Source organism: Pseudophryne corroboree, chromosome 2, assembly GCF_028390025.1.
Source record: "Pseudophryne corroboree isolate aPseCor3 chromosome 2, aPseCor3.hap2, whole genome shotgun sequence".
In the NCBI taxonomy this organism is placed as follows: domain Eukaryota; kingdom Metazoa; phylum Chordata; class Amphibia; order Anura; family Myobatrachidae; genus Pseudophryne; species Pseudophryne corroboree.
In genome coordinates this window covers 916,676,743-916,691,220 of record NC_086445.1, presented here as the reverse complement: position 1 = coordinate 916,691,220, position 14,478 = coordinate 916,676,743, and the positions used below count along the sequence as shown (strand labels likewise).

Sequence of the window (14,478 nt, the reverse complement as noted above, 5' to 3'; positions counted from 1 at the left end):
TCCTGTTCCTAGGAATGATTCTGGACACAGTCCAGAAAAAGGTGTTTCTCCCAGAGGAGAAGGCCAGGGAGTTATCCGAGCTAGTCAGGAATCTCCTAAAACCAGGCCAGGTGTCAGTGCATCAGTGCACGAGGGTCCTGGGAAAAATGGTGGCTTCTTACGAAGCGATTCCATTCGGAAGATTCCATGCAAGAACGTTTCAGTGGGATCTTCTGGACAAATGGTCCGGATCGCATCTTCAGATGCATCAGCGGATAACCCTGTCGCCAAGGACAAGGGTGTCTCTTCTGTGGTGGCTGCAGAGTGCTCATCTACTAGAGGGCCGCAGATTCGGCATTCAGGATTGGATCCTGGTGACCACAGATGCCAGCCTGAGAGGCTGGGGAGCAGTCACACAGGGACAAAATTTCCAGGGCTTGTGGTCAAGCATGGAAACATCTCTTCATATAAACATTCTGGAACTAAGGGCCATTTACAATGCCCTAAGTCGAGCAAAACCCCTGCTTCAGGGTCAGGCGGTATTGATCCAATCGGACAACATCACGTCAGTCGCCCACGTAAACAGACAGGGCGGCACGAGAAGCAGGAGGGCGATGGCAGAAGCTGCAAGGATTCTTCGCTGGGCGGAGAATCATGTGATGGCACTGTCAGCAGTGTTCATTCCGGGAGTGGACAACTGGGAAGCGGACTTCCTCAGCAGACACGACCTTCACCCGGGGGAGTGGGGACTTCATCCAGAAGTCTTCCAAGAGATGGTAAACCGTTGGGAAAAACCAAAGGTGGACATGATGGCGTCCCGTCTCAACAAAAAACTAGACAGATATTGCGCCAGGTCAAGGGACCCTCAGGCAATAGCGGTGGACGCTCTGGTAACACCATGGGTGTACCAGTTAGTGTATGTGTTCCCTCCTCTGCCTCTCATACCAAAAGTACTGAGAATCATAAAAAGGAGAGGAGTAAGAACTATACTCGTGGTTCCGGATTGGCCAAGAAGGACTTGGTACCCGGAACTTCAAGAGATGCTCACGGAGGACCCGTGGCCTCTACCTCTAAGAAAGGACCTGCTCCAGCAGGGACCTTGTCTGTTCCAAGACTTACCGCGGCTGCGTTTGACGGCATGGCGGTTGAACGCCGGATCCTGAAGGAAAAAGGCATTCCAGAAGAAGTCATCCCTACCCTGATAAAGGCCAGGAAGGATGTAACCGCAAAACATTATCACCGCATTTGGCGAAAATATGTTGCGTGGTGTGAGGCCAAAGAGGCCCCTACAGAGGAATTTCAACTGGGTCGCTTCCTACATTTCCTGCAAACAGGACTGTCTATGGGCCTAAAATTAGGGTCCATTAAGGTTCAAATTTCGGCCCTGTCAATTTTCTTCCAAAAAGAACTGGCTTCAGTGCCTGAAGTCCAGACGTTTGTCAAAGGGGTACTGCATATACAGCCTCCTTTTGTGCCCCCGGTGGCACCTTGGGATCTCAATGTGGTTTTGGGGTTCCTAAAATCACATTGGTTTGAACCACTCACCACTGTGGAATTAAAATATCTCACATGGAAGGTGGTAATGCTGTTAGCCCTGGCTTCAGCCAGGCGTGTCTCAGAATTGGCGGCTTTATCTTCTAAAAGCCCTTACCTGATTTTTCACACGGATAGGGCAGAATTGAGGACTCGTCCTCAATTTCTCCCAAAGGTGGTTTCAGCGTTTCACGTGAACCAGCCTATTGTGGTGCCTGCGGCTACTAGGGACTTGGAGGACTCCAAGTTACTGGACGTAGTCAGGGCCCTGAAAATATATATTTCCAGGACGGCTGGAGTCAGGAAATCTGACTCGCTGTTTATCCTGTATGCACCCAACAAGCTGGGTGCTTCTGCTTCTAAGCAGACGATTGCTCGTTGGATTTGTAGTACAATTCAGCTTGCACATTCTGTGGCAGGCCTGCCACAGCCAAAATCTGTAAAAGCCCATTCCACAAGGAAGGTGGGCTCATCTTGGGCGGCTGCCCGAGGGGTCTCGGCTTTACAACTTTGCCGAGCAGCTACTTGGTCAGGGGCAAACACGTTTGCTAAATTCTACAAATTTGATACCCTGGCTGAGGAGGACCTGGAGTTCTCTCATTCGGTGCTGCAGAGTCATCCGCACTCTCCCGCCCGTTTGGGAGCTTTGGTATAATCCCCATGGTCCTTACGGAGTTCCCAGCATCCACTAGGACGTCAGAGAAAATAAGAATTTACTTACCGATAATTCTATTTCTCATAGTCCGTAGTGGATGCTGGGCGCCCATCCCAAGTGCGGATTGTCTGCAATGCTTGTATATAGTTATTGTTACAAAATTCGGGTTATTGTTGTGAGCCATTTTTTCAGAGGCTCCTTCGTTTATCATACTGTTAACTGGGTTCAGATCACAGGTTGTACGGTGTGATTGGTGTGGCTGGTATGAGTCTTACCCGGGATTCAATATCCTTCCTTATTATGTACGCTCGTCCGGGCACAGTATCCTAACTGAGGCTTGGAGGAGGGTCATAGGGGGAGGAGCCAGTGCACACCAGCTAGTTCAAGCTTTTACTTTTGTGCCCAGTCTCCTGCGGAGCCGCTATCCCCCTGGTCCTTACGGAGTCCCAGCATCCACTACGGACTATGAGAAATAGAATTATCGGTAAGTAAATTCTTATTTTTTTGCTGTTTAAGAGGATCGTTTGTGTATTAAGGAAAAGTCTAGAGAAGTAGCTTTAACATAAAAGCTATGATCGTACTTGACAAATAACCTAAAACGTGTAATAAGTGCACGGTTTAGTTGTAAGTTCCTACAATAGTTTTAGTTTAAAGTAGTGTGACACACAGTAAGCTTGTGCATTGTGTATAGAATCTTTATTATGTTAGTGTGTTCATGAGATACAGCTGTCTAGGCATCTGCTACTAGTTATTGTTACCTTGCTATGATGCTCATTTTATTGATTGTTTAGTTAACTCTGCCTAATGTAAAGTACTGTATCATGGTGACTTTGCTTGTGTTTTCAGGCCAGACACCTTGAAGAGAGGGCCGAATGCGCAACCGCGTGACGACCATGTGACAAAACGCTCCCGGACCTCCTCCAAAAGTTCATTTAATAATATTCAAAGGCGTGGATTTCCCAACATGCATTCACATAATGTCATCACAAGCTCCTACAGTTCCCTCATATACCCCTTGCAGGTATTGTTTTGTTGGCCTTATGTGAGAGAAATTAAGCTATTTTTAGCGCCTGTTTTCCCTAGGTCATGAGTTTGCAACCTGCGGCTCTCCAGCTGCTGTGGAACTACACATCTCGGCATGCCCTACCTCAGTTTTATCATGCCTTAAAAGCAAACTGTGGCATGGCATGCTGGGATGTGTAGTTCCACATCCATCTGAGAGCCACAGGTTGCAGACCCATGCCCTAGGTGGGTCACGCAAATGCAACAGGCTTCATTGACGTGTCATTAAGATTAAATTTTCTCTAACGTCCTAGTGGATGCTGGGGACTCCGTAAGGACCATGGGGAATAGACAGGCTCCGCAGGAGACAGGGCACTTCAAGAAAGAATTAGGACTACTGGTTTGCACTGGCTCCTCCCTCTATGCCCCTCCTCCAGACCTCAGTTAGAACCTGTGCCCGGACGGAGCTGGGTGCATTTTAGTGAGCTCTCCTGAGCTTGCTAATAAGAAAGTATTTTAGTTAGGTTTTTTTATTTTCAGAGAGCTTCTGCTGGCAACAGGCTCTCTGCTACGTGGGACTGAGGGGAGAGAAGCAAACCTACTAACTGCGGCTAGGTTGCACTTCTTAGGCTACTGGACACCATTAGCTCCAGAAGGATCGAACACACGAACTTAACCTTGGTCGTCCGTTCCCGGAGCCGCGCCGCCGTCCCCCTCGCAGAGCCAGAAGACAGAAGCCGGCGGGTGAAGCAAGAAGACGTCAAAATCGGCGGCAGAAGACTCCTGTCTTCATATGAGGTAGCGCACAGCACTGCAGCTGTGCGCCATTGCTCCCACACTAAACCCACACACTCCGCCCACTGTAGGGTGCAGGGCGCAGGGGGGGGGCGCCCTGGGCAGCAATTGAGTACCTCCTGGCAAAATAGGGCATATATACAGCTGGGCACTGTAATATGCATGAGCCCTTGCCATTATTTTTACACACAATCGCGGGACAGAAGCCCGCCGCTGAGGGGGCGGGGCTTCTTCCTCAGCACTCGCCAGCGCCATTTTCTCTCCACAGCTCCGCTGAGAGGAAGCTCCCCAGGCTCTCCCCTGCAGAAACACAATAGAAGAGAGTGAAAGAGAGGTGGGGCACATAAATTGGGCGTAAAAACAATATATACAGCAGCTACTGGGTTAACACTACGTTACTGTGTGATTCCTGGGTCATATAGCGCTGGGGTGTGTGCTGGCATACTCTCTCTCTGTCTCTCCAAGGGTCCTTGTGGGGGAACTGTCTTCAAATAGAGCATCCCCTGTGTGTGTGGTGTGTCGGTACGTGTGTGTCGACATGTCTGAGAAAAGGCTCCCCTAAGGAGGAGATGGAGCAAATATGTGTGAGAGGGTGTCTCCGTCGACAACGCCGACACCTGTTTGGATATGTGTAAGTTCTAGGGTGAATTTATTGCACAAAAGATTAGAGAACAGACAGGAAATCTAACCATGTCTGTCCCTATGTCGCAGAGACCTTCAGAGTCTCACAATGCTCACTATCCAAGATAATAAACACTGATATCGACACGGAGTTTGACTCCAGTGTCGACTACGATAATGCAAAGTTGCAGCTAAAATGGCAGAAAAGTATTCAATATATGATTATTGTAATAAAAGATGATTTGCATATCACTGATGACTCATTTGTCCCTGACACAAGGGTACACGTTTAAGGGGAAGAAAGCTGAGGTAAATTTCCCTCCTCTCATGAGGAAAAAGAGCGGGAATCTCCAGACAAGAGACTGCAGCTTCCCACAAAGAATTCTCAGGCAGTATCCTTTCCCCACTAGGACCAGGATGTGATGGGAATCTTCCCCTAGGGTGTCACGTTTGCCCAGAAGGTATCCCTAGCTATTCTCAGGGATCCTGCAGATAGCGTGCACATTCTGGTACACTACTCAGACCGGCGATTGTGTCGGCATGGGTTTATAGCGCTGGGGCGGCGTGGACAGGTACCTTATCAGCAGAAATTGAGACCCTAGTATGGATGTATATATGTGTGTATGTATGTATGTATGTATATGTATGTATATGTGTGTGTGTGTATATATATATATATATATATATATATATATATATATATATATATATATTTTATATATATATATATATTTTATATATATATATATATATATATATTTTATATATATATATATATTTTATATATATATATATATATATATATTTTATATATATATATATATTTTATATATATATATATATATATATATTTTATATATATATATTTTATATATATATATATTTTATATATATATATTTTATATATATAAAATATATATAAAATATATATATATATATAAATATATATATATATATATAATATATATATATATATATATATATATATATATATATATTTTATATATATATATATATATATATATATTTTATATATATATATATATATTTATATATATATATTTTATATATATATATATATTTTATATATATATATATATATATTTTATATATATATATATTTTATATATATATATATATATATTTTATATATTTTATATATATATATATATATATATATATATATATATATATATATATATATATATATATATATAAAGATGCTGTCTTAAGAGATATGTATAATCAAACATGCCCAAAGAGACATGAGTATACTGGGTCCTAGAGTCAAAGCTATGTCGATTTCTGCTTGACGTGTCCTGTAGAATATGCAATGGACAGGTGATGCCAACTTAAGTGGCATATGGAAGGCTGAGGATTGTGTGGAGAAGGGTTCTCGGACCTGGTCTCCACGACTATAGCTGGTAATTCGGATATTTTGCCTTATATTCCTGCACAGCCTAGGAAAGCACGTCATTATCAAATGCAGCTTTTCGAACAAAGAAACAAGAAAGTCCGAGGTGCATCCTTTCTTGCCAGAGGAAAGAAGCTGCACAACACAGCTAGTTCCCAGGAACAGAAGTCCTCCCCGGCCTCTATGAAAATCCACCGCATGTCGCTGGGGCTCCACAGACGGAGCTAGGCCCAGTGGGGGCACGCTTTCGTAAGTTCTGCAACAAGTGGGTTCACTCCCTGTTAGATCCCTGGGCAGTAGATATTGTGTCTCAGGGATACAAGCTGGACTTTGAGAAGATGCCCCCTCACTGACGGCCCTGCCGGCTTCCCCCCACGAGAGTGAAACAGGGTTAACTGCAATTCATAAATTGTATCTTCAACAGGTGGTGGTCAAGGTTCCCCTCCTTAGACAAGGAGGGGGTTATTATTTGACCATGTGGCAGTCCCGAAACCAGACGGTTCGGTCAGACCCTTATTGAATTTAAAATCCCTGAACATATACCTGAAAAGGTTCAAGTTCAAGATGGAATCGTTAAGAGCGGTTGTTACAAGCCTGAAAGGGGGAGATTTTATCGTGACTCGGGACATAAAGGAGGCATACCTTCATGTCCCCATTTATCCACCTCATCAGGCGTACCTCAGAATTGCGGTATAGGATTGTCATTACCAATTTCAGACGTTGCCGTTTGGTCTCTCCACGGCCCCGAGAATATTCACCAAGGTAATGGCGGAAATGTTGGTGCTCCTGCGGAAGCAAGGTGTCACTATTATCCCGTACTTGGACGATCTCCTCATAAAAGCGAGATCAAGAAAGCAGTGGCTGAACAGCGTATCACTTTCTCTGGAAGTGTAACGGCAACACGGCTGGATTCTATATATTCCAAAGTCGCAGTTGGTTCCTACAGCTCATCTGCCTCTCCTAGGCATGATCCTAGACACAGACCAGAAAAGTGTTTATCTCCCGATAGAGAGCTCTGGAGCTCGTGACACTGGTCAGGAATCTATTAAAACCAAAACAGGTGTCAGTGCATCACTGCACTCGAGTCCTGGGAAGGATGGTGGCATCATACGAGGCCATTCCTTTCGGCAAGTTCCATGAGAGGACCTTCTAATGGGAGTAACTGGACAAAGTGGTCTGGATCACATCTTTAGATGCATCGGTTAATCACCCTATCCCCCGGGGCCAGGGTGTCTCTCCTGTGGTGGCTGCAGAGTACTCACCTTCTCGAGGGCCGCAGGTTCGGCATTCAGGACTGGGTCCTGGTGACCACGGATGCAAGCCTCCGAGGGTGGGGGGCAGTCACTCAGGGAAGAAGTTTCCAAGGGCTGTGGTCAAGGCAGGAGACTTGCCTTCACATCAATATCCTGGAACTAAGGGCCATATACAACGCCCTAAGTCAAGCAGAGACCCTGCTTCGCAACCAATCGGTGCTGATTCAATCCGACAACATCACCGCAGTGGCTCATGTAAACCGCCAAGGCGGCACAAGGAGCAGGGTGGCGATGGCGGAAGCCACCAGAATTCTTCGATGGATGGAGACTCGCGTACGAGCACTGTCAGCAGTGTTCATTCCGGGAGTGGACAACTGGGAAGCAGACTTCCTCAGCAGGCACGACCTCTATCCGGGAGAGGGGGGACTTCATCAAGAAGTCTTCGCGCAGATTGTAGGTCGGTGGGAACTGCCACAGGTGGTCATGATGGCATCCCGCCTCAACAAAAAGCTACAGAGGTATTGCGCCAGGTCAAGAGACTCTCAGGCGATAGCTGTAGACGCACTGGTGACACCGTGGATGTTCCAGTCGGTTTATGTGTTTCCTCCTCTTCCTCTCTTACCCAAGTGCTGAGAATCATAAGGAAAAGAGGAGTGAGAACAATACTCATTGTTCCGGATTGGCCAAGAAGGACTTGGTATCCAGAGCTGCAAGAAATGCTCACAGAGGACCCTGGCCTCCGCCCCTAGGGCAGGATCTGTTGCAGCAGGGACCTTGTCTGTTCCAAGACTTACCGCAGCTGCGTTTGACGGCATGGCGGTTGAACGCCGGATCCTAGTAGAAAAAAGGGATTCCAGATGAGGTTATTCCTACGCTGATAAAGGCTAGGAAGGACGTGACGGCTAAACATTATCACCGTATACGGCGAAAATATGTTGCTTGGTGTGAGGCCAGGAATGCCTCCACAGAGGAATTCCAGCTGGGCCGTTTCCTTCACTTCCTACAGTCAGGAGTGACTTTGGGCCTAAAATTTAGGTCCATTAAGGTCCAGATTTGGGCCCTATCCATTTTCTTTCATAAAAAACTAGCTTCTCTACCTGAAGTTCAGACGTTTGTAAAGGGAGTGCTGCATATTCAGCCCCCTTTTGTGCCACCAGTGGCACCTTGGGATCTTAACGTGGTGTTGAGTTTCCTGAAATCTCACTGGTTTGAGCCACTTAAGACCGTGGAGTTAAAATATCTCACGTGGAAAGTGGTCATGCTATTGGCCTTAGCTTCAGTTAGGCGTGTGTCAGAATTGGCGGCTTTGTCACAAAAAAGCCCCTATCTGGTTTTCCATATGGACAGGGCAGAATTACGGACTCGTCCGCACTTTCTGCCAAAAGTGGTGTCATCTTTTCATTTGAACCAACCTATTGTGGTGCCTGCGGCTACTCGTGACTTGGAGGACTCCAAGTTACTAGAGGTAGTCAGGGCTTTGAAGGTTTATGTAGCCAGAACGGCTGGAGTCAGGAAAACTGAGTCGTCGTTTATCCTGTATGCATCCAACAAGCTGGGTGCTCCTGCTTCAAAGCAAACTATTGCTCGCTGGATCTGTAACACGATTCCAGCAGGCTCATTTTGCGGCTGGATTGCCGCCTCCAAAATCAGTAAAAGCCCATTCCACAAGGAAGGTGGGCTCTTCTTGGGCGGCTGCCCGAGGGGTCTCGGCATTACAGCTTTATCGAGCAGCTACTTGGTCGGGTTCAAACACTTATGCAAAATTCTACAAGTTTGATACCCTGGCTGAGGAGGACCTTGTGTTTGCTCATTCGGTGCTGCAGAGTCATCCGCCCTCTCCCGCCCGTTTGGGAGCTTTAGTATAATCCCCATGGTCCTTACGGAGTCCCCAGCATCCACTAGGACGTTAGAGAAAATAAGATTTTACTTACCGGTAAATCTATTTCTCGTAGTCCGTAGTGGATGCTGGGCGCCCGTCCCAAGTGCGGACTTCTTCTGCAATGCTTGTATATAGTTATTGCTTACATAAGGGTTATGTTATGGTTGCATCAGGTTGGTCTGATGCTCTGTTGTTGTTCATACTGTTAACTGGGTAAGTTTATCACGAGTTATACAGTGTGGCTGGTATGAGTCTTACCCTGGATTCCAAAATCCTTTCCTTGTAATGTCGGCTCTTCCGGGCACCGTGTCCTTAACTGAGGTCTGGAGGAGGGGCATAGAGGGAGGAGCCAGTGCACACCAGTAGTCCTAATTCTTTCTTAGAGTGCCCATGTCTTCTGCAGAGCCCGTCTATTCCCCATGGTCCTTACGGAGTCCCCAGCATCCACTACAGACTACGAGAAATAGATTTACCGGTAAGTAAAATCTTATTACATGCTAACTTAAATTTATTTATTTTTTTACCATTTTTTTTTTTTTTTTTTTTCAATAGAAGAGGAAAAGTAGTACTCGTAACACCCCGGCTGTTTCAAGCTCCTCCTCATCTCGAAGCCAGACACCAGATGTGTCTGCCAAAAAAGCCAGGTAACTCATAGAAACGGTTGCTTTATGTTGCCTAAGACGCATCCGTCTTTTTGTAAACTTTACGCCTTAATGTGAGCAGATTAGAAAGGGTCTTTCATAAAGAGCAACCTGTTGTGTTACTTGGTTGGGTAAACCTATTGCATTTTACATTGATACTTAAACAGTCTTGAAATAGCTGTTCTCCTCTTAGGAAGTAACAAGTGCATTAAAGTAAATAAGAATTCATAGGTGCAGTAACTTTTGCAGCTCACTAAAGTGTTGTAGAAAATACCAAAAAATTTAATTTCTGTGAACAGGTAAGTAATAATGGTGTTCCGTGGCTCATTGTAGCTGTCGGTTGTACAGTTAAATGTAACTCATTACTTTTTCATGAAGTTTTTAAGATTTTTCTGTTCTCCTTCAGAGAAGCTATGGGGAGTCCTTGTTTAATGTGATTAGAGCAGGATGTTGTGGAATCTAGAACTGCTTATTTATTCCTCCAGATGGGAAGCCTACCCACCGCTCCACTGGTGCTAATGAGGGATTGTATCAGTCTAACTGAATCCTGGGTTATATTAAATAGCTGCCACAAATAAGAGCTTAGTTTATTCTGCACAGGAGTTTATCCAATATCAATATTGCATTGGTTACAAACTATATCTAAAATAACCTTTTTACACTATAGAGATATCTGGTTGTTGGTGTTCCACATAACCAGGGACTGCAGTTCACCATTAGTAGATGGCATCTAGTGTTCGTTGTATGTACAATAGTTTCTGTGGCACCGAGGTGGAACTGCCTTGTTCTACAGCATAGAAGTGTTCTTAGAGCAGGGGAGAGTGCTTCCAGATAAACTGGGAATAGGTATGTGTAATCTGTCACACAGAGATTTAAAAGTGTTGCATATCAAATTAATCGGCACAGTCTCCTGGTACATCCTAGCCGCAGCGTGTTGCAACAAAGACGCTTCTGTGACAGAAAGGAAACGCAAAAAAGATGTTAGCAGGGTCTTAAACAACCTGGCATACCAAGAGGGGCTGTTTGGCGTGACTGTAGTAATGAGGTATGAGGACACACCTGTACCTTGGACACTGGAGAAGAGTACAATGCCAAATAGACCCAAGTGAATTTTTGTGACTATAGCTAAATGTATGCACGTTTAATGCAATATTTGTTCTTAATAAAAGTATTGCATTTTTATATACATCGGGGTTATTGTTCTAAATAGGACCAATTTTGCATAATGAAGCATGGTCCATATATGTCCTGCAAAGTGTGTTTTGGAGTAGCTACCTCTTGCAAAAATTGAGGTTAACTTGTCTGAAAATGCAAGTTCCTGGCAGGCAAGAAGCCCTCCTGCTCTCTTTGTGTTGCTGAACATGCTGGGAAGCCGCCGGCACCGGTGATTTTGTGGAAAAATAGATTTGTTGCAAGGAGACATTGACCAGGGGGAAGCTGTACATTCAGCAGTTTGCCTTTGCATCCCTTCAGGAGTGAGGAAGGTGATCCGGGTCTTAAGGCCTTGCAGAGACATTCCTAGACCAATTTCAGCGATGTTGTGAGACTACAAGTCTTCATCTGTTTTGGCCTGTCTACTGTTTTGCTAAAATAGGTCTTTTGAGGCCCAAGCTGCTGTGTATATGGAGGGGAGTATGGATGCAACCTTACAGTTCATGCACGTTTTGATAGCTGCAGCATAAAGAATGTAGTGGTAGTTTTCCAGGGTAGTTGTGCAAAATGAGCATCTAATGTGGCAGGAGACTTCAATTAACTGTATACTTACTGGAGAGGGGATGTAGTTATTTGACTACCGGCGGTCAGGTGACCGGTGGCAACACCGCCCCCTGAGAATCCCAACAGTCTGCATGCCGACTAGCAGGGACTATTCCCGCTCGTGGGTGTCCCCGACACCAATAGAGTGGGATTAGAACGTGTGGTGAGCGCAGGTCGCCACTGAGCCTGCAGCGTGGCGATCCCAGCAAGCCTGCAAGGGGCTTGTTGCGCTTTCCCCCACCCCCCACCAGCATTCCGCTGCCGGGATACTGGCGGAGGTATGCTGACCATCGGCCTCCTGACCAACCCCTGGAGAGTGTATAGAGACTGAATATCTTACATAAGGAACTTGCATACGCCAAGCTTCATAAAGCTAACATCCGAATGGATGGAAATCTTTCACCTGCTGAAACAAGGGCTTATTAGGAACCAGACATCCATAAGGAGTACCTGGTGCAATACCCACACTAAAACCTTGTCATGCCTTCTGGAATTCTAGAAGAATCCTCCTTTAACAGAATTTGTTCTCAAGTCAATCTTCTGCCTCCTTGGAATAGAAACATAGAATTTGACGGCAGATAAGAACCACTTGGCCCATCTAGTCTGCCCCTTTTACTTTTTATCCTTTAGGTAATCTCAACCCTTTTTGAACCTTAATTCTTTGTAAGGATATTCATATGCCTATCCCAAGCATGTTTAAATTGCTCTACAGTCTTCGCCTCTACCACCTCTGATGGGAGGCTATTCCACTTATCCACTACCCTTTCTGTGAAGTAATTTTTCCTTAAATTTCCCCTGATTCTGCCTCCCTCCAGTTTCAGTGTATGTCCTCGAGTTCTAATACTTCTCTTCCTTTGAAGAATGTTTCCCTCCTGAACTTTGTTAAAACCTTTGGTATATTTGAAAGTTTCTATCATGTCTCCCCTTTCCCTTCTCTCCTCCATACTATACATGTTAAGATCTTTTAGCCTTTCCGGGGTAAGTTTTGTGCTGTAGGCCATGCACCAGTCCTAGTATACCCCACTACTCCTGAATTTGCTTGGTTACTGCATCCAATTAGTGCCAGAATTATCTCTTGCAATGACCTATTCAACCAAGGAGCCATCCTATTACACAAAGAGCTGTAGTCTAGCTTGGTTGAGGTGGCTTCCATCCATGAGTGTTCTTTACCTGCATCAGACAGGATCTGAACCTTGCTCCCCTGTCTGATATGTAGTCAGTTGAGCGATGTCTGCTATGGACTTGATCAAAATCTCAGCCCAAGCGAGTCCTGTCAATAGTGACAGGTCCCGCTGGCTTGTGCATATGAGGTGTCTATATAGAACGGTTTCGAAGGCAGCCTGGGATGACTAGGCAAATTTAAAGAGTGAGACTTGGCTCTTGAAGTGCTTTTATCTGACAGGCAAAGTGACATGACAACTGTAGAATTCATTCTAGAAGAAAGTGAACACTCCTACAATCCATAATCCTTTTCTAGAGGTGTATAGCATGGCTGGAGAACCTATAATTGTCAGCTCTGGTGGGATTCTCAAAGGGAATTCTGACCTTCCAAAGAAGAGTTGCTCAGACTGTCTAGTGATGGATTGCTGGACAGTACTTCACCAGCTTCTATAATACTGAGGTACTGCACTGCTGAAAGGCACAGACCGTAGCTGTACCTGACAGTTTAGATGATGCATGGGAACACTAGTCTTCCTGCAGTAGTAGTGACTTGCTCTGCAGACTAGCTCACATATTAAGCAGGGGGTTGTGACTGACTGGTGTGGATATTGTCGAACAGAATTGTGTCGACAACATATGGTCAACAGGTTGTCATGTAAATGTTAGACACTTGAAAATGGGTTCAGTTGCCGACTGTCAGTATACCGACAATGGCATTCCAGCCACCCATATACTGGCAGGGGGGTGAGCGCAAAGAGTCCCCTTGGCGTCTCGCTGCGCTCTCCACAGGTTCTGTTCCCACTCTGAGTGTCGTGACTACCCATAAGTGGCAATAGTCACGTTGCACCGGCATTGCCAGCTGTCGGGATTCTGGCGTCTCTATTCTGAATGCCGGGATCCCAACAGTCGGCATATTAAACATATACCTTGAAAAGGTCAACCTGTGTTTTGGGTGTCTACATTTAACCACATGCCCCAATTAATATATCGCGTGGCTCAATGCATTCGGCACAGGTTACTATTCCCAATCGTAGTGCACGTGGATGATAAATGATGAAGAAAAACTGGTGTTGCCGTTTTGAATATGTCGACCATATGGGATCGACCTATCTTCTGGAACCTGTAGCTGAAGAGGAACTGCAGCAGTATCTCCTCACCCCTGCTTTATGACTGGAACTGTAAATACCACTGAACATCCCCAGTGGTGGTGTGGTTTTTTGTTTTTTTGTAAAGTTTACAAATAATGTAAAGCGAAATTTTACATAAGGGAAAGAAAATATCTGCTTTGTCTTAAAATTTCTGAAAGGGGTATAGACTAGCGGTGTGGGTGTTACAATTTCTGCCGTGCAAACGTAAAGTGCCCACACTCAGACTGAACCTCTATTCTGCAGGTTTTTCAGTGCCCCCTCCAATTGGATGAAGAAATTAACTTTGTAGCATTTGTAGACTGTATCTTGGTGATATTACTGAAGGAAACGTTTAGCTTGGAAAGTGTTTTTTTTTTTTTTTTTCTGTCTATATCGGTGTTTAATGAGAACCTCACCTGGAGCATCTGGTTGTGTGTATGTATGTATGTGTATATATGTGTGTGTGTGTATGTATGTATGTATGTATGTATGTGTATATATATATATATATATGTGTGTGTGTATGTGTGTGTGTATATATATATATATATATATATATATATATATATGTGTGTGTGTATGTGTATATATATATATATATATATATATATATATATACACACACACATGTGTATGTATATATATTAATATGTATGTGTATAT

The 14,478-nt window shown here is 44.8% G+C and overlaps 1 protein-coding gene across 1 annotated transcript in view; it reads left to right on the top strand.

The window, feature by feature from the left end:
• Positions 1-14,478, top strand: part of LOC135050030 (nuclear envelope pore membrane protein POM 121-like) — a 212,763-nt gene that overhangs the window by 105,285 nt on the left and 93,000 nt on the right. Inside the window, exons 8-9 of the mRNA XM_063956129.1 lie at positions 3,014-3,188; positions 9,684-9,775. Of these exons, the coding sequence (XP_063812199.1) occupies positions 3,014-3,188; positions 9,684-9,775 (267 nt within the window). The remainder of the gene's footprint in view (positions 1-3,013; positions 3,189-9,683; positions 9,776-14,478) is intronic.